The 26,629-nt window shown below is 34.8% G+C and overlaps 1 protein-coding gene across 2 annotated transcripts; it reads left to right on the top strand.

Moving 5' to 3' along the window:
* The first annotated feature begins 55 nt into the window (after window positions 1-55).
* LOC138315704 (leishmanolysin-like peptidase) lies at window positions 56-21,143 on the top strand. Of its 2 annotated transcripts, none has more exons than XM_069256924.1 (18): window positions 56-150; window positions 619-1,262; window positions 5,384-5,521; window positions 5,762-5,841; window positions 6,879-6,996; window positions 7,471-7,646; window positions 8,145-8,250; window positions 8,803-8,900; window positions 9,592-9,709; window positions 9,994-10,101; window positions 10,598-10,674; window positions 10,934-11,044; window positions 12,544-12,676; window positions 12,946-13,035; window positions 15,332-15,401; window positions 15,798-15,928; window positions 16,208-16,363; window positions 17,718-21,143. In XM_069256924.1, exons 2-18 carry the CDS (start codon window positions 1,116-1,118, stop codon window positions 17,895-17,897), a joined length of 2,037 nt encoding a protein of 678 aa, XP_069113025.1. In that variant the 5' UTR covers window positions 56-150; window positions 619-1,115; the 3' UTR covers window positions 17,898-21,143. The 2 variants fall into 2 exon arrangements, with proteins under 2 accessions (XP_069113025.1, XP_069113026.1); XM_069256925.1 differs by having other exon boundaries at window positions 87-150; window positions 1,019-1,262.
* The last annotated feature ends 5,486 nt before the right edge of the window (window positions 21,144-26,629 follow it).

Below are 26,629 nucleotides of genomic sequence, written 5' to 3' on the forward strand. Positions count from 1 at the left end.
AAATCAAATTTCTTAGGAATATTACAGTAGAACTCTCCTGTCAAAAATCGTACGAAAGCTGAAATGAGGTTCAGTGGGGGATTTGAGAAGGAGAGAGAAGAAGATGATGGATTTTGACAGAAGTTGCCCGTTTGTGGTGAAGTGAACTATGTTTGTATCTTTCAGCGCTATTTCCAAAATATCATAATCAATGTGTTCCAGTTTGATTTTTTGTTGGATGAATCTTTTTTCGTATAAAACTTCATACAAAGTAAAAATAGCACAATTCTGATTATGTAATTTTATCACATAATATAATCAGTCCTAATGTTAGGTCAATCTGTACAACTGTATGCAAAAAGTTCTGCTCATTATGAATTTTATTTTAAAAGTCGATATAATGTAAAAATAACATATAATATAATAAACGAGATCAACTATAATTTACAGTGCTAGTTTAATTTATAAGCATTAATTTTTTGGGAATTATTTAGAATTATTCTAAGAACATCCTTTAATGTTTTATTCTTAGTATTATACTGTATCATACTGTATCACTTGGTGTATAAAAGGTTCATTTGAAAAGGCGTATCTTATTTATGTAGCATTATCCTAGACTTGCTATTTTTATACATTCAGGGATGATCATGACCCAACATTCACTTGTGGATGTAGGCCTTATACATGTATGTGGCCGATGGTTCGGCATCTAAAGGGTGATTCATCTACTGTGAGTTATCACCAGACATCTAAAAGCAACTTTGACGGTGACATGATTATGCCAGCAGCTAACAAGGAAAAATAGTTATCCTTGTGAAAGTTATCTGTGATCACTGTTTTAAGTACCATACAAGTAAATATCTAAGTACATTGTACTTGTGATAGCTAATATTAGCTGCATTCATGCTATGAAGTGAACATATGTACAGAGTACCAAACAGGTACAGTATCATGTAAAATATGTGCCAAGTTTGTGTGGGTGTGAACTGACCTTGTTTCCTTATTGTGGTACATGTATTTACTTCTCGTAAACATGCAGGAGATGGAAGACTGCATCACATAATCATGAATGGATCATTTAACAAGAAGCCAACTTATTTTGTGATGTGGAACATGATAACAACAGTGCTTCTATTATGACAACAGTACCAACAACACAAAAAGTCATGCTGAAATTTTATTTGATTGTATCCTTAGTGGTACAGTCATCATTTGAAGAACTTGTCCCAACTATTCCGAAGCCAACATTCAGTTGTGATCATCAGCCAGCATCTCGAGAAGAGGTATGAAACCAAAATCATTTATTACAATATGGCTTATTAAAAATTATGATGTTTTCTGATGAATAGGTCACAATTCTTTATCTGGAAATTGGATGGCATGCATGTGCAGCTTTAAGCTTGGTCAAGATAAAATTTAAAATGTGAAATTTCTTGCAAGCACTAGTGCTTTCGCCAATCCATGAGCTCTTCAGGTAATGAAAAAGGATGTTACATTATCATGGGGACTTCACACGGTCTAAACTTCCCATAACACATATATAATTATAAATATGCAAATTGTAATACAGACCATGAATGAAAAAAAAGTCATACTGGTACTCCGACCGACTTAACTCATGTTTGTTATTAGTATTGACAGGAACAATGTTAATAATTAGCTCACCTGGTCCGAAGGACCAAGGTGAGCTTATGGGATACCGCAGCGTCCGGCGTCTGGCGTCTGTCAACAATCGACTTCTTCTCCATAACCGCTGGTTGGATTTAAACAAAATTTGACTGGTAGCATCCTTATGGGCTACTAACTGAAAATTGTACAAATGATGGGGCTGATCCCCCGGGGGCCTGAGGGGCGGGGCCAAAAGGGGTCAATTTGGCTATTTCCATATAAATGACTTCTTCTCTGAAACCAAGCATTGGATAGCACCCATAATTCAATGGTAGCATCCTTATAGGGTGGGGATTCAAAATTGTACAAATGATGAGGCTGACCCCCTGGAGGCCCGAGGGGCGGGGTAAAATGGGGTCAATTTGGCTATTTGCATAAAAACGACTTCTTCTCTGAAACTAAGCAAGAGATAGCACTCATAATGCAATGGTAGTATCGTTATAGGGTGGGGATTCAAAATTGTACAAATGATGGGGCTGACCCCCGGGGGGCCTGAGGGGCGGGGTCAAAAGGGGTCAATTTGGCTATTTCCATATAAACGACTTCTTCTCTGAAACCAAGCATGGGATAGCACCCATAATGCAATGGTAGCATCCTTATAGGGTGGGGATTCAAAATTGTACAAATGATGGGGCTGACCTCCCGGGGGCCTGAGGGGCGGGGTCAAAAGGGGCCAATTTGGCTATTTCCATATAAACGACTTCTTCTCTGAAACTAAGCATGGTATAGCACCCATAATGCAATGGTAGCATCCTTATAGTGTGGGGATTCAAAATTGTGCAAATGATAGGGCTGACCCCCCGGGGGCCTGAGGGGCGGGGTCATAAGGGGTCCATTTGGCTATTTCCATATAAATGACTTCTTCTCTGCAACTAAGAATGGAAGAGCACTTATAATGCAATGGCATCCTTATAGGGTTGGGATTTGAAATTGTACAAATGATAGGGCTGACCCCCTGGGCCTTAGACGGCAATAGATGCGAGGTCAAGAAGGTCAATTAGGCTACTACTTTCATATAAATTACTTTGTCTCTGAACCTATGTATTGGATAGCATATTTGTATGGTATCAATAGCATCATTGTATGGTTGTGATTCAAAATTAAACTTTGGTAGTCAATTTTGCTTATTTTTCTAATTGTCAGAGTCTTGTGATAATTACTAACAAAAAAACAGGTGAGCGATACAGGCCCTCTGGGCCTCTTGTTTTATCTTATTGCTTCAAGTGCCTGTGCATAATTTATATATTTCTTTTATTGATTCTTATATAATGCAACATTGCTGCTGATAGTCAAGACCTTGTGGCCATGGTGTGACGTACCTTGTAAATGAGGCCATGGTATAATTTAATTTGCTTATCACAATCTCCTTTATTAATTTTAGTGATAACCACGCGCACTACATTTGTATACACAAGAATCATAAGTACTGGTGCTACTCTGTTTATGACTGGTTTATTTTACCAATTTATTTACAAAAAATATATACATGTATCATTCAATTTCCTTTACTCAAAAGTAAATTTCTATCAATAGCACAATTCCATCTTATTGCAGAAAGACTACATACTAGTCTCATGCAGTATGTATTGCTCACATAGACATAAAAATGTCTGTTATATAAAAGCTTTGTACACTGTAGCAGAGTTCTTCACTTATAGAATTTAGATAAGTCAATTGTTATTGATTTTTCTTTCTAAATAGAATTTGGAGCAGAGTTGTATTATACATTTGGGGATTGGGGTAGAGACCTAGAGGATCAACATCATGAGCAATATAATGGTAATAGTAAATGTTATGTAAAACAGGCAGGATTTGGTGTTTCAATAATATCACCAGAGTTAATTATGATAGATACATATATATCGGCATTAGTAATTTTAGATATTATATGACATTTCCCCGTCAGTTTCATACCTGGTAAATAGCAGAACTGAATCCATTAATATCAATATATATCATCTGAATTGCATTGTCCATTATGTATATATATATATTACATCATGTATTTGCTTTGTATCTATCTGTTAAATATATATCTGATAATCAATAATTACATATAGTTGATTCCTATTTTTTATTTGCAGATGATTATATCAATCAGGTTTCCAATTCTGTTTTTCTTCATGGAGAAAAATATTGTGTAACCACATAATATTTTTATATAACAGAATTAGATTTAAGCATTATATATGTACATGCATCCATATGCCTTCCAAATTAAAGTTCTTTAGAAACTTCCTTAGATTTAGTGCAATGAAAGTACACTTGTAATTACATTTAGCACATATATCATTTATCAAAAATGGTTTTAAAAAGATTACAGCTAGCACTATAGTCATATGATCGTTTGAGGGTATACACTGTTCATATAATTAGGAGGGAAAGGAAAGCTGGAGTACCTGGAGAAAAAATACTGACCTACAATCAGTACCTATAGCTAGCAGCTGGGTCTTGATCTTGCATAACAGTGGGAGGGCTATATATATAGTGATAATATGTTGGAATTTGGTCACTACAGCCCCAAATTTAAATTGTAAGATTGGTACTGTAAATGCGATATGCACTGCAAAAGGATATGGCATATATGTATATATTAATATATAATATATAATATATATTTATAATCATGATCTCACAATAGCTGGGTGGTTTAATGCGAATCATGTAACAAGTACTTATCCAATTAGAGCTTGAGATGATGAAGAGTCGGACCTTCTGAACACTTGTACCTATAACTTATCACTGACCTACTGTTCGTGTCCTGACATGGCAGACTCTTTATACAATCAAATCGTATCAGCCCATTATGTAGAGAATATATTATAATAAGCCTTGTAAGTGGAGAAGTTTGAGTGCTGTACTCCACGAAACCATCACAAACAGGTGGTATTATACATCTTTATTTAACAGCCAGGGTCATTTAAGGACATGTCAGATTCTTGAGGTGGGGAAAAGCAGGAGAAAAATATCTGACATGGTTGTTACCTGCAAACTGCAAAATGGTTTGGAAAACCATTGGTTTCCAGACACCTTAACCACTCAGCCAAATCAGCCCAATTTTATTCTGACACAATATATATATGAAGTCTATATTCTGAATTGGGTGGTAATTGGTAAAGTACGTTGACATTACTTGTTTTGAGTATTATAAGACATGCAAAATACAAAGGAGGAATATAAAAAAGTTAAAAATAGCACTTTGATTATGCCAAAATTCAGATATCAGAAGCCAGAATTTAGACTAACAACATTGTACAGTGGTAAGTGTTAGCATATGGCAACATTAACATTTAGATTAAAGGGTACTGTTGTCATTGGGTGGACCAGGGTTAGGAGCAAAGAATGACATTGAAGTTGTCAGAGAAATTAGAGCAAAACCATTTAGGGTTAATTTTATATTCTCCAGTATACAGGGGGGGGGGGGGGGGGTTGTATATATGTGAAAAGGTTCTACATATTATTTGATTACCAGGTATATCCATTTCCTCTATATGTATATCTTCATTGATGGATTTTCTTGCCAAAAAAAATCATTAATGCATTGAAAATCTTTCAGTTGGCATTCATAGCTGATATGAATTGATGAACGCCAACTATGCTTGGTCAGGTTAAGTTATATAGTATAGGTAAGGCTGCAGTGATATAATACATGTTATTATTGTATCAACAATTAATAATATTTTAGAATGATTTTGAAGAGTAGCACTGATTAAGTAAATGCATGTATATGATTTAGGTTGTCCTGGATGTAAATCTGGACCCAGAACCACACCATGTTGTCCGTAAACGTAGCCCTGATCAGCCCCTAAGGATCCACCTTCACTATGACAACAGCATTAGCTTCCTACCAGCCTCCCATCGCTCACTCATAGAGGTAATTATCACTTTAATATATCATAATTACCAAGTAGATTTCAGTTTTCAATATGTTACTAGTTTTAAATATATTAAGTTTGTTACAGATCCAAGGAATATATAGTTATTTTCATACTGTATGTGTACTAATTAAATAAGCACACTTAAATTCTAGTATTTATGATCATGAGGATATTTTGACTTATTAACACAGTCTTGACTTCGCACACTCACAATTAAAAAGTACATTTTATTGTAGACATTGGTAAGAGAAGCTGTTGATTACTGGGAAAGAACTCTGTCTGTACGACGTACAGTTGGCCCCATCAGACTTAACAGGTAAATATACAGCATTCTAATTTTATTGTGATGTGAAAACTATTTCAATAATATGATTTGAGGATGATTAAATCTATTTTGACAAATTCTCAACAACAAAAAATAAATTTGCTGTTTGCACTAAGAGCTTCCTCCCATACATGACTTCCATAAAAACTTAATATAAATAGCCTATTTAGCAAGTGCTAATATGTAAATGTATTGTCTACTTTCATTGTCTCGTATTACTGTTCATATCATATTGTGTAATCGTGTTCGTTTTGTGTGTTTTGATAAAGGGGCAGATCGCCTCGAAAATTTTACAATTTTTTTGTCCACACGGTTGGAATTACTTCTTTGTCCCATATTATTGTTGCAGCAAACATATTGATATTCATGACAATTAGATAATTATTTCCAAAATCTTGCTGATTCTAGTACTAATTACTAGTAAAGTAGATGATACTTTAAATGATGACTGTTTATTGACATATAAAGTGTCATAATTAGAAAAATATTACTTCCTTGATCCCAAATAATATAGGCTTGATATATACTGTGTGTTCATTGCAAAATAAATCAAATATGGAAACCTAATGGTTTCATCAGTCTGCTGATCCAACAAAAAAAACACCTAGGGCACTTAAAAAAAAAAAAAAAAATAAGGGAATACTCAATAGAACCTTTGGACTAGACTTGTATAAAATCATTGCAAAATAAATCAAATATGGAAACCTAATGGTTTCATCAGTCTGCAATTAATTTAAGGTTAGTCAATTCGAAATTGACGCCTCAATTAGGGAAAGGGATGGAGCGCTGATTTAGTTGAATATAGTTTATAATATACCTGCACATTTATATACATTATTATAAAGTATATCAGAACTTTATTGCACTTCATAAAATCAAATGACAATTAGTTGGTCAAACATACGTGGTATAGAATGTAACCAGGATATATTACAGAATATGTCTAGTTGTTTTGTATATATAGTTTACTAAGATCTCTATAGTTATGTATGTAACAGATTTGATTACTATATAGTTTATTTTAACAGGCAGTGTCAGTCAGACGAGGTGAGATACAGAGATGTAGACAGGGGGCGTTACTGTGTGAATGGATGTGCTGCCCTCACAAAGTGTGGAGACATCTTTATACCTCTGGAACACCTCGAGGTGAGTATCTTACACAAGTCTGGGGATATCATTATATTATACAGAAACAGGATCAAGTTTCTGCTGTTTGGAATGGCAAGGTGGGGGTGGGTAATTTTAAGACTTTAGATAAATAATTATTAGTTATAAAAATTGTTATGGGTACATAAGAATTTTACTTAAACTGAGTATTAGTATGATCACATGGGTTTTCCTCTGCACTAAAGATCCCTTTCACTGTAGACCTCTCGCACACTTATAACTAGGCCATAACAAATTATTTTTGTAAGTTGCATAGCTTATTTAGCAATCAATAAAAAATAGATCAAGTTTAGAGTCTATTTTTCAAGTAATGAATAGTTTGATATTGTTTCATGATTGCCTAAGATGTAGAAATGTTTAAAGGAAAGAAATGATAGACACTCAGTTGAGTTATAATTATTAAACATCTACCTGTCGTACTGAACACTGTGGAATATGGTTGACTATTTACAGAGGTGTTACCTATGGGACAGTCAACACAACATCTGGAGGAGTACATCAGATGCAGGTCCTGGTGTCAACAACACTGACTTTATCCTCTATGTGGCTGCTCTCTCCACACCGCGATGTCGTAAGGCACGCACCATTGCTTACGCAGCACACTGTCAGCAGGAGGCTGCACTTGATAGGTACTGACTTTTTGGTGACTTGCTATATATATATATATAATTATATATTTATCACCCTGCACACCAAAGGAAATTAACATGGAAGTTTTGAGATACCAAAATGATGTAGGTAAAGTATTAATATTGTTTGTCAGACCTAACTTCCGGTGATTGTGTTGTTTCGAATGTCTGTCAAGCTATGATTCATAATCACCGGAATGTCAGACTTATCAACAGTAGACTGTACTTTACACAAGTCATTGTGGTATCTCAAAATTGACATCTTGTCTTAATAGTGATTCTTCTTGTGATTTTTATCTCTGAAATTATTTAACTTATTCAAAGGTGCAACCAGATCCTAAACAAAGATTTTGGAATTATTGATGACTTATTTAAATTATTCAGAGGTGCAACCAGGTCCTAAACAAAGATTTTGGAATTATTGATCACTGTTTTAATGTCATATGTTCAGTCACTTAAACTTTATGTTTAAAACAGATGTATTTGTTAAAATTTCAGACCAGTAGCTGGCTACTTCAGTATATGTCCAGAGTCTATTTCCATAGAGAAACAAGACCACCTCCAACTCCTCTCTACACTTAAACATGAAATACTACATGCATTGGTAAGTATGTCATTACAACAGTCGATTTAATAGACAGGGATTGTCTTCATAGATGACCTTCAATGGAGATTTTTTTCTCTGGAGTAACCATTTAAGACTGTAAATGATATTGGTGACTTTTGATTGATATTCAGTTAATATTAGATACAAATCAATGTTGTACAACCAATCATTCATTATCAGTTACACCCAAGGTAGCTTTTAATGTATTTTTGGCAAGCACTTAAGACACAATTTCAATGTATAGTCAATGCTTACATGATACCATATATATGTCAACATTTGTTGGATTTTAATCAAAAACCGAAAACACTTTTGCAGTCTGGCTTTAAAGTATAAATGATTCAATAATGCAAACATTTCACATTATTTTGCAGATAAATTTTTGTGATCATAGCAATAGTGAATTTGTGAAAAATATCATCTGCCCGAAAATAACTGGCTATAATATACAGTACCTACAAAGTATCTACATGTATATACATATAATCAGTGTGACGTTGCATTCGAAGCTTATTTAAGCCTGAATTTCTATGATGTGTGTGTTTTCAGGGTTTTACAGCTGGTCTGTATGCCTTTTACTATGATAGAAATGGGATTCCTCTGACCTCCCGAAACTCTATATCAGGAAAACCATGGTATAACCCACAGTAAGTTATGTTCTGTATCTATCATTTCATCTTTGTAACATTGCTTTCTTCTGTAAGTTCAGCCTTTGTCACGTAATATATTAGATTATCGATACTCCAGGGGTAATTATCACTGTCTTTGGCGTTATATACACCCCTGGACTATGTCATAAAAATTGAAGGCATTTCAGGAGAAAAATCTGACGAATCACAGGCCTACAAAGACTTCCTTTGAAGATTTTCGGAGAGCAACGCCAAACTTCAAAGCCTTTCAGTATACCACTAATCAGTTCTTTTGATCAAAGGGCCAAACTACATGTACTTGTCTCATTGGTTGTCACACACAGAGCCTTCAGTTTTGCTATGACATAGTCAAGGGGTGGATATCAAGTCAGTGATAGTAACCACTGGAGTATTGAGAATGAATATGTAAATGTGTAAGCAAATCTCCAGTAACTAACATTATAGACCTTCATCTCTGTCTAGCATCTTGTCAGAAGACTGTAGCTATTAACATTGTGTCTTCTGATGAAATTTCATAAAAGGAAGAATTAGCAAGACATGAGAGTAACTTTTCATGTAAAATGAAGCAATTGATGTGAATTTCAAAAGAAGAAAAAAATCATAAGAATTTTGATGGAAAATACAAACATCCAACATGAAATTGATATGAATTTCACATGAAAAATATTCATGTATTGCATTATTTCAGACTGAGTCTGTACCAATGGAGCGATAAGGTAGTGAAAACATTCCAACGACAGAACTGGAAAAATCGCAGTGGTTACACGTCAAAGTCTGTCAACATGATAGTTACTCCACGCGTGGTGGTATGGACATGGAGTTTATATCTTACACAAAAAATAACATGATATGCAGTGGTATTTCAATTAAATGATGTTTTAATACTGATACATGTACAAATATAAATATAGTGCCTGACAAGAAATTTGAGACTTAGACATTATTTGGATTAATGTTTTGTTTAAGATATGTTTCCAACATTCAGTATTCATTTTAGGCTTTCTTAATGAGATATGTTTAGGATTTCTTTACAGATATGTCAGGGGTTCTGAATGCTCATAATTTATTCACGATTAATGATGTTGATTAGGAGGAGGTACGGCGTCACTTTAACTGTTCTACCCTGGAGGGGGCAGAGTTAGAGGACCAAGGCATTGTGGGCACAGCTCTTACTCACTGGGAAAAACGCATCTTTGAGGTCAGTACAAAACTTTTCATGTTATTAATAAGCTCATTTATATGATTTAAAGTTCAATTGGGTTAATTTTGAGAATTTGCATATTATACCCTATAATGCATAGTAAAGGATTTATTATGCATTTTCTTCTTGCATCAGAGATTCACAGTCCATTCTGGATCCAGACATACAAGTTATGGACCCTAGTTTTGTCCTGTTTATGTTCCCTTGTGGGTAAATTATAGTGTCACTTCTCGGTATGGGGACATTTATGTCTCACAGACATTTCTTTAGAACTCTTTAGAAACAAATTGATTTGTTGTTCTGATTTCATCAGAAAAAAAATATATAAAAATCGTAACAGTCTGGTACATCTAATATTGGATTCCCAATGAAAGTTTGTATCTCAAAAATGAAATATTTGAAGTTGAATTATAGAAATCAAGTATGCTAGCTGTAGATCAGGTTTAACCAGTTTCTTGACCCTGTTTTAGATTTGCTAAATGTTTGATTTCAGAATGAGGCTATGACAGGAACTTACACACAGAACCCGGTGATCTCCCGTGTGACCTTGGCTTTGATGGAGGACACAGGGTCTGTAATTACAATAATATTCTATGTCAACATAAATACATAAAAACAATTATCACAGATTTGTTACTGTTAAACTTTGTTCTTTAATTCTGGTATTTTACAACAAAGTTATAACTGGGGATATTTGAAAATTTTTAAAATGCATGACACTTTTAGTTCTTCATCATCATACGGTTAGCTATTTACTCCTTTCAGCTCTGATCTGTCATTTGTTTTGTCAGTTGACAATGTCACTTAATATCTCATCTTATTTTTACAGTTGGTACAGTGTGGACTATGACAATGCAGAGGAACTAGAATGGGGGAAAAATCTTGGGTGTGACTTTGTCAAGAGAAGTTGTCTGGATTGGATTGAACTCAACAGAGCCAAGTGTGTATTTCGTGTTACAGGCGTGCAGAAGTGTATCACTGATGAGTTTTAAGGCTACCAGCCTTCTTTATGTATAACATATTACACATCAGTATTTTAATTTATGTGCAAGATCCTGTATAAAATGAAAAATATGTTGTTTTCTTGGTCATTCTGTATGTAACCTTGAATATAATGCATCAAACACCACTTAAGGTCACGAAATATAGTGTCTTGTATTGTTGATGATGATATATTCTGTAATATCATATTACAATAACAAAGTTGAACCAAGGCTTTTAGCAGATTAAATTGAACCAAACAGACATGTGTTTTCATCTTTCATATACAGTGTAACCTTCTCAAAACTGATCACCTCTAGAAACTGAACATGGATATCATGTACGAATGAATTCCTCTTTATTAATAGTAAATAAAACTTCCCAAAACCAATCCCTCCCAATCCTGAATACTGGACTGATTTTGAGATCGGAATAGTCAAATGTAACTAAAATACACTTCTGAAAGCCGGCCTTACCTGAGTGACACCGATAGCTTGCATTGAGGTCTCATCCACCGACCGTGAAATATACGGGTACCTGTATCCATAGTTGTCGCATGCCATGTCCTGGGCATGTATACAAGTTTGAATGCCATAGGTATATGTATACGGTAATTATACTGGAGATTGTGGTGTAATTATTTTATCATGTCTATTGTTTAGATATTTAACGAACATATACCATGTGCACGCGGTTTGTTTACTGTAGGAAAACAAGCAGATCTAGTAAAAAAGAGAAAGTTTCATATTAAATCTTGAGAGTCTCACACAAGTTATTTATTTACATATGTAGTTGTAGGATAACGTAAAATATCTGTATGAAGAAGCCAAAGCCATGTATTGTTTTAGAAAATGACCATGTCATATAATGACCGGTATTGACTGATCATCGTGTAATTAGACCATATTTAATTTGATTCTTTAAGTAACTGGAAGCGAACGGCCGTATGTAGGTTAGTGAAGACGACATCCCCAAGAACATTCATGCAACTAACTACGTTTATAAACAGTAACAAAGTCAAGATTGTTGTAATCAATTACTTTTAAGGATATATGATTCTCTCTTTTGTGATAACATTCATATTAACAATTAATATTGGTCGGTTATAACGAACACTAGGAATACAAGCAGTACACTATACAGTAGTGAAGAAAACAACTTCTGATCGATTAAATCCGGATCGTAATGATCGATATTCGGTTCACTTCTTCAAACCGAACCCTCTCCAAATCGGCCGAAATTATATTCACCGACCATGATCGGTTTAGGGAAGTTCCACTGTATTACATTACAGATGTAGTCCTTTTGTTGCATGCTATTATCAAAACTAACCATCAACGAAATTATGTACAAATGAAATTTTTGACCACAGTAGATTGAAAGTCAAAGTATGATATGTAGAATGTAATACTCTAGAATTTACCTGGTAAGCTTGATATTTCATTGATTCCATGACAGGCGCGGTGATATCCACCCATTCTGTGATGAGGTGCGGCGAGGAGTACTGAAGACAGACTGTACCAGGAATCGAGACTCAGTTGCCTTCTGTAATCTGGTGGAGTACAACAGTAGCCTACCACAACAATACCAGGTACTGTCTATCACTGAATCTTTTATACCATGAGTAACTGAGCATGTGGTGTGATCTATGCCTATCCTGTTTCAACCAAAGATGTTACATACATTAAAAGACAGCCACAACCTCTGCTGGGTTGAAAACATATTCTTTACCGGTAGTTCCATATCATGAATTAAGATATATATATAGTGAAACAAAGAATAATTTGACTGCTCATTTTCATATAAACTATAAAAAAAATATGGACCTGTGATTCAAGATGGCCACCATTCGTTTTACAGTACTTCAACACTTTACATGGTATACCAGACAATGCAGTGGGATTCTATGGAGGGTCGGTGTCATTGGCAGACTATTGCCCATACTTACAGGTAACAGTTCAGTTATCCTCTCTCTGATAGACTATTGCCCATACTTACAGGTAACAGTTCAGTTATCCTCTCTCTGATAGACTATTGCCCATACTTACAGGTAACAGTTCAGTTATCCTCTCTCTGATAGACTATTGCCCATACTTACTTACAGGTAACAGTTCAGTTATCCTCTCTCTGATAGGACTATTGCCCATTACTTACAGGTAACAGTTCAGTTATCCTCTCTCTGATAGACTATTGCCCATACTTACAGGTAACAGTTCAGTTATCCTCTCTCTGATAGACTATTGCCCATACTTACAGGTAACAGTTCAGTTATCCTCTCTCTGATAGACTATTGCCCATACTTACAGGTAACAGTTCAGTTATCTTCTCTCTGATAGACTATTGCCCATACTTCTTACAGGTAACAGTTCAGTTATCTTCTCTCTGATAGACTATTGCCCATACTTACAGGTAACAGTTCAGTTATCCTCTCTCTGATAGACTATTGCCCATACTTACAGGTAACAGTTCAGTTATCCTCTCTCTGATAGCCTATTGCCCATACTTACAGGTAACAGTTCAGTTATCCTCTCTCTGATAGACTATTGCCCATACTTACAGGTAACAGTTCAGTTATCTTCTCTCTGATAGCCTATTGCCCATACTTACAGGTAACAGTTCAGTTATCCTCTCTCTGATAGACTATTGCCCATACTTACAGGTAACAGTTCAGTTATCCTCTCTCTGATAGCCTATTGCCCATACTTACAGGTAACAGTTCAGTTATCCTCTCTCTGATAGACTATTGCCCATACTTACAGGTAACAGTTCAGTTATCTTCTCTCTGATAGACTATTGCCCATACTTACAGGTAACAGTTCAGTTATCCTCTCTCTGATAGACTATTGCCCATACTTACAGGTAACAGTTCAGTTATCTTCTCTCTGATAGACTATTGCCCATACTTACAGGTAACAGTTCAGTTATCCTCTCTCTGATAGACTATTGCCCATACTTACAGGTAACAGTTCAGTTATCCTCTCTCTGATAGACTATTGCCCATACTTACAGGTAACAGTTCAGTTATCCTCTCTCTGATAGACTATTGCCCATACTTACAGGTAACAGATCAGTTATCTCCCTCTATCTGGCAGACTATTGCTCAAACTTATAGGTAACAGTTCAGTTATTCTCTATCTGACAGACTGTTGCCCATACTTGCAGGTAATAGTTCAATTATCCTCTATCTGGCAGACTATTGCCCAAACTTACAGGTAACAGTTTAGTTATCCTCTTTCTTACAGACTATTGCCCATATTTACAGGTTGCAGTTCAATTATTCTCAATCTGACAGACTCTTGCCCATACTTAAAAGTAACAGTTCAGTTATCCTCTATCTGGCAGACTATTGCCCATACATTAAGGTAACAGTTAAATGATATAGGGAATCTATCTCGCAGACTATTGCCTAAACTTGTGATTGATCACTTTGTCACTGGCATTCATTTTAAAATATAAACTTTAGTGCCTGGAGAAACCCCATACATGATTTAGCAGGTAACCCCAGACCTTATGTGCCGGGGATCAATCACTGGTTGGCTGGGTGATAGGTGAGTGGATCAACCACTACACCACCCTATCACCATATTCGTCTAGCTTCTACATCTAGTGGGTATCTTTTAAGATACCTGTAGAGGCTCACATATGACATTTAAAGACATACCAGGTTCAGGAGATGGAGGAAAGCCACAGAACCAGGTGAAAAATTCCAGATATACAGTCAATTTCTAACCTAGTGGTTAATAGGAAGTAAAACAAAAACAAACAAAATAAACAGTGGCAGTTTGTCAGGACTGTCAAATAACATGTACATATGTAAGAGAAGTTGGAAATGGCATGGCCAAACAGGGTTTCAATTCTTACAAACACTTGCAGGATTCTCTACTGATTTAGCTACTTGGTTGTTGAAAATGAACCTGGTTAAGAACAACTACTTGTACCTCTTTTTGGTACTCATAAAATAAATGCAGGATTCATCCAGCAGTTATACCATTGTAAAAGGAGCGGGTCGGTGTGGTTTGTAAATAGTGTTAAAAACGGTCTCTGTCACTCAGCTGACGGAGCATGCTTCTTTGGCTCAGTCGGTAATGCTGTAGATTTCCACGCCGGAGACCCGGGTTCGATTCCTGGTCGGGGCACTCGACAGGAATGTGTATTTTCCCTGTTCTTCTATACATGATTCATTGCTGACTGTATATATGTTGTTACTTTCTTTCATGAGTTATCATTCATCATTCCTATTTTTCAGGAGTTTGCTTGGCGCAGTGGAGAGGTAACTGTGAGAGACTCGAGATGCTCACTGGTAGAAAATAATCCAGGTAACGGTTACTCAAGTTGTAATGTACCTTAGTAAACCATCTTGGATTTTGGTAGTTGAAGTTTGTTACCGCTATTTATCAAAAAGTAGTGAATGTATTTTTCTCAATATTCATCTGTAGCTTCCTCAAGAGCCCTTGTTGTGCATATGAAATATTTTGGGACCGATTGGTCAACAAGATGGCCGACCAGCCGTCATCTTGGATTTTGGTAGTTGAAGTTTGTTACCGCTATTTCTCAGAAAGTGGCATTAAAAATTCTTCTTAATTTGATTTTATCTTTTATTTACTACATACATGTATTACAGTAAAGATGTGTTTTATAATACAACTAATTTAGGTATTCCACTTGTTCTTGCTATATGTGTGGTTCTATACCTGTCCCCCTTGCTGTCTCAGATCCAACCATCAGCTTTTTTGGAGAGACATATGGCAGTTACAGCAAGTGTTTCAACCATGATAGACTTTGGAAATTGCAGCAGTGCTCAAGTCTTCTTAGTTTGCCTCACTGGGGCAGTGGATGTTACCAGGTAAGGAACCAGAAAACATTTATGCAGATGGCACATAGAGATAGGAAACAAAATGTGTGTGGGGGGATGCTAATTACACTATCAAAAGCAATGAGAAATAAAAAAAAATCCGAAGGATTATGTTATTGAAATGGGCAATGACAGCACATTCAAATCATTTTATGACTTAGTTTTGCCACACTGAAAAATTCATTTTTTAAGATATTTTTCCTTATTGGATCACTATCAAACTGTGTAACAAACATCTCTGGTAATATATCTAATTTCATTCTATTGTAGTATCACTGCAGTCCACAAGAAGGCCTTGTCCTGGACATTGGTGGTCAGTCCCATCGCTGTGTAAAGGAAGGCCAGAGAGTATCGGTTACCTACACATCCAACCATTACCTACACACCGGCTCAGTCATCTGTCCCTCGTGTACAGAAATGTGTCGGGTTAGTTTGTAGTCAACTTACTTATCCCCTTCAACAAAATGGGAGGCAAATAGGGTTACCTATGTATGTCTTCTGTCTCATCTCATTCAGTCCTGTTTGGATATGTAGATGTGGTGCATTTATGTCTAGTTAAATTATGGATCTGTGATCTGTCCCATCAATATACAGGAAAGTGTTAGAATTGTCAGAATTGTAAGTGTACTGGCAAGTGACCAGTTCTCGTAGAGTACCAATTTTTTCCATCGCATATGTACTTGTATGGTCACAGACGAACTTTGAGACTATTTTTTGTGGAAATCAGCATGGTAGTGTCGCTATCAGAAGAAGGCTTTATTGACTATATTTGCGTGGAAATCATACAGATGCGATGGCGAGAATTGGTACTCGTCGAGAACTGGTCGCCTGCCAGTAATTGTAAAAATTACCAAGTTTTCAATACTGTCCTGTTATGTCCCATCCTGTCCTGTTATGTCCCATCCTGCCCTGTTATGTCCCATCCTGTTCTGTTATGTCCCATCCTGTCCTGTTATGTCCCATCCTGTTCTGTTATGTCCCATCCTGTTCTGTTATGTCCCATCATGTCCTGTTATGTCCCATCCTGTCCTGTTATGTCCCATCCTGTTCTGTTATGTCCCATCCTGTTCTGTTATGTCCCATCCTGTTCTGTTATGTCCCATACTGTCCTGTTATGTTCCATCATGTCCTGTTATGTCCCATCCTGTTCTGTTGTGTCCCATCATGTCCTGTTGTGTCCCATACTGTCCTGTTATGTCCCATCCAGTTCGGTTATGTCCCATCTAGTTCTGTTATGTCCTATCCTGTTCTGTTATGTCCCATCCTGTTCTGTTATGTCCCATACTGTTCTGTTATGTTCCATCATGTCCTGTTATGTCCCATCATGTCCTGTTATGTCCCATCCTGTTCTGTTATGTCCCATCATGTCTGTTATGTCCCATACTGTTCTGTTATGTCCCATCCAGTTCTGTTATGTCCCATCCTGTTCTGTTATGTCCCATCCTGTTCTGTTATGTCCCATCCTGTTCTGTTATGTCCCATCCTGTTCTGTTATGTCCCATCCTGTTCTGTTATGTCCCATCCTGTTCTGTTATGTCCCATCATGTCCTGTTATGTCCCATCATGTCCTGTTATGTCCCATCCAGTTCTGTTATGTTCCATCCTGTTCTGTTATGTCCCATCATGTCCTGTTATGTCCCAACATGTCCTGTCCGGCTTTGATGCATGGAGGCTTGGTCATTTATTTCTTACATACATTTCTAGTTGCATTATATCCTACAGATCATATTGATTAACATTGTTGCTTTGATCACATTTTATTAAATTGTTCTTTTTGTAGAAATCCGGTATAACGTGTCCCCCAGAGCAACAGCCGTACAACGTGATACGCTCCAACAGCCAGCTGGCAGTCCCCTGTAGTGCCAAAGCACCCTTCCACAGTCCATCCACCGGGATCATTGCCACGTCCATCATCGCTAACTTTCTTTGTTTTATCCTGATCAGTTTCTGTCGGAGATAACATCAATGGACTTCTAGGCATTTATCAAATTTTCATACATTTCTATACAACTTTTTCAATTCTATTATATATATATATATATATATCACCTATGATATTTTATAGGATATGGTACAATATTGGGACCGTTTTATGAACTTTTTTTAATCCCAATGGTAATATTGTGTGTTTCTTGTTAATTTGAAAATAAATCTGTTCACCAGTCATTCTAATATTCTAGTTGATTTGGCATTTTGTTTTACAGACATGTTAATGTTTTGAATTTAGATTATTGAAAAACCCGTAATAAAAGAACTTTAATATTTTGAATTTATTTGATATATAACAATGTTGTATGGTATTGATTTAAAAAAATCTTAAGTAACTTAAAAAATTTCATGATTTACAAGGTACATCAAAATTACAGAATTTTTAAGTATTGTATTGACATTACTTTGACAAATTCCTATTAAATGGCGTAATTGTAGATTACAGTGCTACCCATAATAATAGTCACAAACATAGCAGTTTGGCTTAGGGCAATCGTGCAAATCATTTATATGTATGTGTAGTTCTGCAGGTACGGAGGTGTACAATTTTTTGCATCTTATATGGTTGTATGTTTTGTTGTTTTAATACTTGCTTTAAATTTTATTATTGCCAAGTGACACATAAAGAATTTTTAGTGTCAAGTTATACCTAATTTGTAAAATAATGTGTATTTTTTAAATAGAAATAGCAACATTATGATTCCAGTTTATGTAGTATTAATTATTATGCACATCATGTATTTACAAATCTTCCATTGGTTGAAATCTTTGTACAGATTATTTGAGGGGAGTGAAATATTTCTTGAAAACTATTGCCTGGTACCCATATTTATGTTTTTGTCTGATATGTTTGAAATATGTTGATTTCTGCAAAACACTTGTTTTCAACACACTCTTTAATTTGTTTTGTATAATGTTACACAAAGGTGTATCATATTCTTAACATTTTTACACAAAGTAGGAACAGTGAAAGTCACCATTGAAATATTACATGGGATTGAAAAAATTCCAAGAGGAGTAAAACATTAGTGTCCAATAAATGTTATGTAGAGGAAAATTGCAATTCAATGGATGTAAAACATTTTTATATTAATTTCAATAATGATCTGGAGGGATAGTATTTTTTTATTCTATTTGTGGTGCTAGTTTGCTTTTAATTTACATGTACTAAAATCTAAAAGTACATACATACGGTACACAGGAGAAATACAACTTAAAGTAAAAAAAAAATACTTCTAATTTCTTTGATTAAATTTGTTTATAGCCAAAGTAAGGACCCCCAACCACCAAATGCAAACATATTGTTCCCATGAAAATTGATTGCTTTACTTTACGGTAGGCAGTAAATGTCAGGAAATGAGTTTTAAAAGCCCAAATCATGCCTATAATTTACATACATTGTACAGTTTGTGTAGGCCTTCCAAAGTCCCGTGATACAAGTTTCCCATTTATATATGTAATTTAAGCTTAGAGGACTTTAAATTAGATATTTAAATGACCATTGATAATGTCATCAAGTTAAAAGTTACTTTAAAAAGATTTTTAAACATGATCTGTGTTTTATACTCCATATAAAACTTGTAAAATTATATATTTGTTTGGAAAGGGCTGTCTGAGGGGTTAAAATATATTGAGACAGTATACCATATGTTTACATTAATATTATATAGATTACAAGTTTGAAACAGATGAAATGTGGAGTTGTACACCAGCGACCCTCGACCTCCAAACCCAGCTTTTCATTTCATAGTTAATTGTAGCAAAATAAAACAAACAACATTGCATGTTTGGAAGTTTTCATTGTTTTATGGGACATATTGTTTATATTCACTTGTTCAATTCTAAAGACATGAATTCCTATTGATACAAGTAACTTGAAGAGAGAAAATATACATTTAAAAATATATTCCTGTAACAATTTGTATTTGCATACACAAGTACAAAGTATTTACATGCATACATTGTTTTATTTTAACTGCTTTTAGATACCTCCAGGCTATGTTCATCATTCCGTTTTGTACTTTGATCATTTTTTAAATCTTTTATGTTTCTCATTATTCATTTTACATCAAATTTGTCATATTAAAAAAGAGAATGCAATTTTTTACCCCAACTACACAATGTATATTTGTATACCTGTTAAAACTGGTTTGAAAGCATGTTGTATGTTATTGAATATTCATCATTGGTTGCAGTAAATATTTGATTTGATTCAATTTTATTCCATATATTAATTTTTTTTAAATTATTAACAGTGACAATATTGAAAAAAATATCAACTATTAAGATGTAAATAGATGCCTTTTTGAAATAAAAGCAGCAATTGTAAGTACTCGATTCCCTTTAGCTAGATAAAAGAATTGTAATTTGAAAGGAGGGGGTTTTTTTTGGTAGAATATTGATCTTGAGGGAATTTCCTGAGATATAAGGATGATTTTGAAGGAATTTCCTTTGCTGGAACAATGATCTTTGGAGAATTTCTTACTATAGAAGAATGATCTTTAGAGAATTTCCGTAGATAGAAGAATGATCTTGAGGGAATTTCTCATACATGATCTGAAGAATGATAATGAAACTTGTTAAAATTAAGTTGATTTACAAATATTACTGAGATATTTTGAATTTTATTTCAAAATACATGCACCATAACAAATTTGTAATTTTGAAAAATGTTAGTGTTTCATGGTGTTTATTGGATAGTTAATATTCAGGTTATTTGAAAGATTTAATGAAAATGTAACTCAGCGATGATTTGTCTTAACACAATTCTAAACTCAGTAAGAATTTGCCTAAAGTTTGTCATGTATCTTCTTAAAATGAATCGAAATAAATTCACTAAATGAATTCAGTAAAATTAAGAAAATATTGCATTAAGATGAATCTAAATGTTTAGCATTTAAAAGTCTGTTTTCTGAATGTGTAAATTGAAGAATCTCGATTGCAACATTCCTGGTGTTTGTAACTAAAAAAGTTCTATGCATTTCATGTGTGTTTAAATTGGGTGTATATACACTTTTTAATAATGGAGAATACAAACTTGATGAAGATCTTCTCAGCGCATACAAAAACGACATTCTAATGAACAATTTACTGAGTGTTAAAGAGTATGAGTAGACAATGAAGACTACCAATTATATTTGATAATTTGTTTGTTGTAGTATGTCAAACGTTTTGTATGAATGTCTGTTTATACCATTAAAATTACAAAGACTCAAAACACGATTTATCTGATCAATGTTTTAAAACTGTACTTTAACCACAACTTACCTATAACATTGCCTTGTAATAGGTGCAGCATGGATCTCTATCAAAGTATTGATAGATTATCTCCCCTTACCAGTATTGATTGATTATCTCCCCTTACCACCTTGAGATTTTCTCTCACCAATCTGTGGGAAATATTTTAGAAATATACATGTATAGGGGATTAATTCCTGCCTTTCTTATTCATGGTCCGTTCTGTTATTCTGAACATGTACAGGCACTATTTATCTCATTTACTGCTTGTCACATGAACTTCATACTGGGAACTGGAGTGGTTCTGTTTCAATATAGATTTTTGGCATTGACCTGCACCTTTACGTACTTCATCTGCTTGGGAACTGTATTTGATTGATAGAGTCTATAATACATGGGTGTCGACCACCTTGTGCATGACAATGTTGACAACTTATTCAAGATACATGGGTTTAGATATCCCTGTCCACTTGACAAACCCATTTTAAAGGCCCACTACCTTTCAAGAGCAAAATTTCAAAGTTTCTTAAAAACATTAATAACATTAGAAATATGTATCGATGGCCTAATATGAGGTAACAACACCAAACATAAGCAAAATTTCCTACATAATATATGAGATTTATTTTGATGTTTTGCCGTCTGGCTCAGTGATAGTCAACTAGGCCTACTGCATGCTATTCACGCAGGAAAAATAAGACAACCAGCATATTGAAAATTAACATTGTATTTGTTTTAATTTTTTTTGAGATGGAGATATAACACAAAAATCTGAGTGTACTCTAAATAAACCGCGAAGCGGTTTATGATGAGAGTACAATCAGATTTTTGTGTTATATCTCCATAACATAAAAAATCTATTCAAATTAATCCTTATAATTCATTTTACTAAAGATAATCTCTTCAACATTTAAAATTCATTTTGGGACTCTTTTGTCTATGAAATTATTACGCCGTCATCTCAGCCAATCAGAAGCGACGTTACAAACGGCGACGCCATTTTTCTTTATGGGCTGATAAAGTACATTTTTAAGCCAATGAAAATGCTCGTAACAAGCAAAATTGAATTATTGAAAATTAACATTGTATTTGTTTTAATTTTTTTTGAGATGATGATATTGAGTGTAGTATTAACAGAAGTTAATAACTTTTGCTACTCTACAAAATTATCAATCTGGCTTTATTTATGGAAAATTATGAAATTTCTGTTACTGCAAAATATTTGCATCAGGACATCCCCAGAAACATTGGTACGGTATGTTATAAGCAGAATGATCACATCAATGATATTGTACCCCCTATGTAAAATAGAGATGTCTTTTCTCCAGCAACCACAGGATATGCCAGTGAAGTATGGGAGATAAAGTATCTTTTATTAGTACTATATAATTATTGCCATCATCTATATCTGGTGCTACCATTCAAGTTCATAGACTTTAATCTAACACTGTCCTTAACCTACTGAGTAGTAATAAGGCACCTTGTACAAAATGACTAGCAGTTCTTTACAACCACACTGCAAGAATGAAAAGGTCAGTAACATACTGTTAGAGTTGGGTATGTAACTACAACACTTTGTATGTTGCATAAGCTACCATATTTATTTTGACTTTCCTTTTGCCCTACAAACCTTTCACTTCCTTAGTGTCGGTCAGGACCAATATGTGTATAGAATCAAACGGATATTCATTAGGTTGACACTAGTGAGTTCAGAAGATTTCCACAAAAGGTTTTTTTTCAAATTTTGCAGTGTTAAAGGTCTAGGTACATAACTACTTTTTATGTGCTGTTTATTTATTTTGTATGTTTTAAAAAGGCATAAAGGGCCTGAAATGATGTTTTCTAAAATTACTTTGGGTATATGGCAAGGGGACCCCTTGTGTCAATCTTTTGAACATAATTCTCATTTTTTAATTATTTTTGTTAATAAAAGATACTTCATTCTTTATTTCATATCCATTTATAATGATATTTACGAATTATTTTTACGACAAATTGATTTTGAAGCAACAAAACCTCAATTTTTTGTCAGGATAAAAATTGAGGATATTGGGTTTGCTCCAAATATTTGGCATTTTATCGATTTTGTCCACACTTTTAAACCATTTTAAAAACACGCTATAGGTATAATCTTATAAAAGATACTTTTTCAAAAAAATTGAAATCCGGGAAAAAAACATTTTATCGGCTGAAATGTAGCAAGTGGAATTTTCTAAAAAATCAATATTTGCCCTAGTTGACCATAAATTTAAAATTGATCATAGACACCATAATAAAACAACAGTTAGTGATAGAATGTTTCGTTAACTAACATATGTACTCTAACATTATTGCATTTCTATTCATGCATCTTCCCTAACAGTACAAAAAATCCAAACAACTAGATATGCTCTTGAGTAAAACAAATAGTTTCTCTTTTCATATCAAAAATCAAATAATTATTGAAAAGAAATATATTTTCATCAGCAACTTAAACGCAATAGATACAAATTAAGATTATCCATCTCTTTTATGTAGATAAAAACTATTTTAAATTGAATTAAAAATGATTGAAGAGGGAAACAGAGTTACATTTGATTTTCAAATATTAAAGTATGTATAATTTAAAAATAATACCAGTACCACTAAGGCTACAATCTTAATTTTGAGCAATCAGACGGCTTTTATTTCGAAACAAGGGCAACAATGTATTTAAAACTGTAACTATCTCAATCGGCATACCCCATAACCCATATGTACCAATTTTCATTAATATCTAATATCTAAATTTCAACCAATCAGAGATCTCCATTTTGTTGCCATGGCAACCAATCTTTTAAAAAGGGATTCCATGTTATTCAGCTTATTTTATAACCCATATATACCAATTTTCACTTAAATCTGACAATATCTAAATTTCAACCAATCAGAGGCCTCCATTTTGTTTCCATGGCAACTAATCTTTTTGAAAGTCTTACCATGTTATTCAGCATACCTCGTAACCTCTATATACCATTTTTCACTTCATTCTGACATCATTTAAATTTCAGCCAATCAGAGGCCTCCGTTTTGTTACCATGGCAACCAATATTTCAAAAGGTGTTACCATTATATTTAGCATCAAAAATTATTACAGTACACTGTTTTTCACTTACATCGGACTCTGGAATCATAAACTGGAAATGTATAACTAGGTATACTAACAAAGAGGTGGTCCGTTGCTACATGCACTCTCTATTTTGAAGTCACTCAAAAACAGTTTTCCCGGATTTTAATTTTGAACCTAATTTACACATTGACAGAAAATGTCATGGGAGTATTTTTAAATGGGGGTAAAATTGTGGACAAAACCAGTAACAGGGTAAAATGAGATGACAAAGAGCAATGTTTCGTTTTTGCTTTTTCCAAAAAGTGTTACTTTTTCGTAAAAAATATTATTTGAAACAAAATTTTCCGTTAAAAATCTAAAAGAAATGACTTAAATATAAAGTATACGATCTACTCAAATGATTTATGAATAAACAAGAGATCCCAGAGTGATCTTGGCGCCCACCAAAGATTGATCTATGTCTGACAAATGAAAGAGGGATCTTTTCTCTGCTTTTCAAACTTACACTTCTTTTTTCTGCTTTTCAAACTTTAAACTATCAAAATCCAAGATGGTGGTCGCAAAATGCAATAGGCAGAACTAGGGTCCTAGGGGAACCTACATATGAAATTTGAGAACAATCCCTTCAATACTTTCTGAGAAATAGCGGTAACAAACTTTAACTATCAAAATCCAAGATGGCTGCTGGTCGGCCATCTTGTTGACCGATCAGTCCCAAAATGTAATATGCAGAACTAGGGTCATAGAGGAACCTACATATGAAATTTGAGAAAGATCCCTTCAGTACTTTCTGAGAAATAGCGGTAACAAACTTTATCTATCACAAGAGATCCCAGAGGGATCTTGGCGCCCACCTAAGAACGATCTTTGTCTGACAAAGGAAAGAGGGATCTTTTCTCTGCTTTTCAAGCTTTTACTACATATTACTACACAAGAAATTTGAGAAAGATCCTTGACTACTTTCTGAGATATATTACAGTAACAAACTTCAATTATCAAAATCCAAGATGGCTACCTGTCGGTCATCTTGTTCACCGAACAGTCCTAAAATGCAAAATGCACAACTAGACCCCTAGAAGAACCTGCACATACAATTTGAGACAGATCCTTTCAGTACATTCTTAGACATAGCGGAAAAAAACTTCAATTGTCAAAATCCAAGATGGCGTCTTGTCGGCCATCTTGTACACCGATCGATACCAAAATGCAATATGCATAACCAGGGACCTTGGGGAACCTGCACATGAAATTTGAGACAGATCCCTTCAGTATTTTCTAAGTAATAGTGGTAACAAGCTTCAATTCTCAAAATCCAAGATGGCGGCCTTTCGGCCATCCTGTTCATCGATCGCTCCCAAAATGCAATATGCACAACTAGGGCTCTAGGGGAACCTGTACATGAAATTTGAGAAGAATTCTTTTGGTACTTTCTGAGAAATAGCGGTAACAAAATTTAAATATCAAAATCCAAGATGGCGGCCTTTCGGCCATCTTGTTCATCAATCAGTCCCAAAATGCAATATGCACAACTAAGCCCATAGGGAAACCTGCACATGCAATTTGAGACAGATCCCTTCAGTGCTTTCTGAGAAATAGCTGTAACAAACTTCAATTGTCAAAATCCAAGATGGCGGCCTCTCGGCCATCTTGTTCACCGATCAGTCCCAAAATGCAATATGCACAACTAGGGCTCTAGGGGAACTTACATGTGAAATTTGAGAAAGATCCCTTCAGTACATTCTGAGAAATAGCGGTAACAAACTTTAACTATCAAAATCCAAGATGGCTGCCTGGCGGCCATTTTGTTGACCGATTGGTCCCAAAATACAATATGCACAACTAGGGCCCTAGGTGAACCTCCATATAAAATTTGAGGAACATCACTTCAGTACTTTCTGAGAAATAGCGGTAACAAAATTTAACTATCAAAATCCAAGATGGCGGCCTGTCGGCCATCTTGTTCATCAATCAGTCCCAAAATGCAATATGCACAACTAGGGCCCTAGGGAAACCTGTACATGAAATTTGAGAAAACTTCAATTGTTTGCTGTACTTTCTGAGAAATAGCTAGGGTAACAAACTTTGAGAAAGCAAGACTAGACTATCAAAATCCAAGATGGCGACCTGTCGGCCATCTTGTTAACCGATTGGTCTCAAAATGCAATATGCACAACTAGGCCCCTAGGGGAACTTACATGTGAAATTTGAGAAAGATCCCTTCAGTACATTCTGAGAAATAGCGGTAACAAACTTTAACTATCAAAATCCAAGATGGCTGCCTGGCGGCCATTTTGTTGACCGATTGGTCCCAAAATACAATATGCACAACTAGGGCCCTAGGTGAACCTCCATATAAAATTTGAGGAACATCACTTCAG

Source organism: Argopecten irradians, chromosome 2 (genome assembly GCF_041381155.1).
Source record: "Argopecten irradians isolate NY chromosome 2, Ai_NY, whole genome shotgun sequence".
In the NCBI taxonomy this organism is placed as follows: domain Eukaryota; kingdom Metazoa; phylum Mollusca; class Bivalvia; order Pectinida; family Pectinidae; genus Argopecten; species Argopecten irradians.

Excerpts from the sequence above, each read along its gene's own strand:
- LOC138315704 (XM_069256924.1), top strand. The coding sequence starts at position 1,116 with ATGACAACAGTACCAACAACACAAAAAGTCATGCTGAAATTTTATTTG. Across the intron at positions 5,522-5,761 it reads CCCATCGCTCACTCATAGAG|ACATTGGTAAGAGAAGCTGT; the intron begins GTAATTATCACT and ends ATTTTATTGTAG. Across the intron at positions 10,102-10,597 it reads GGGAAAAACGCATCTTTGAG|AATGAGGCTATGACAGGAAC; the intron begins GTCAGTACAAAA and ends GTTTGATTTCAG.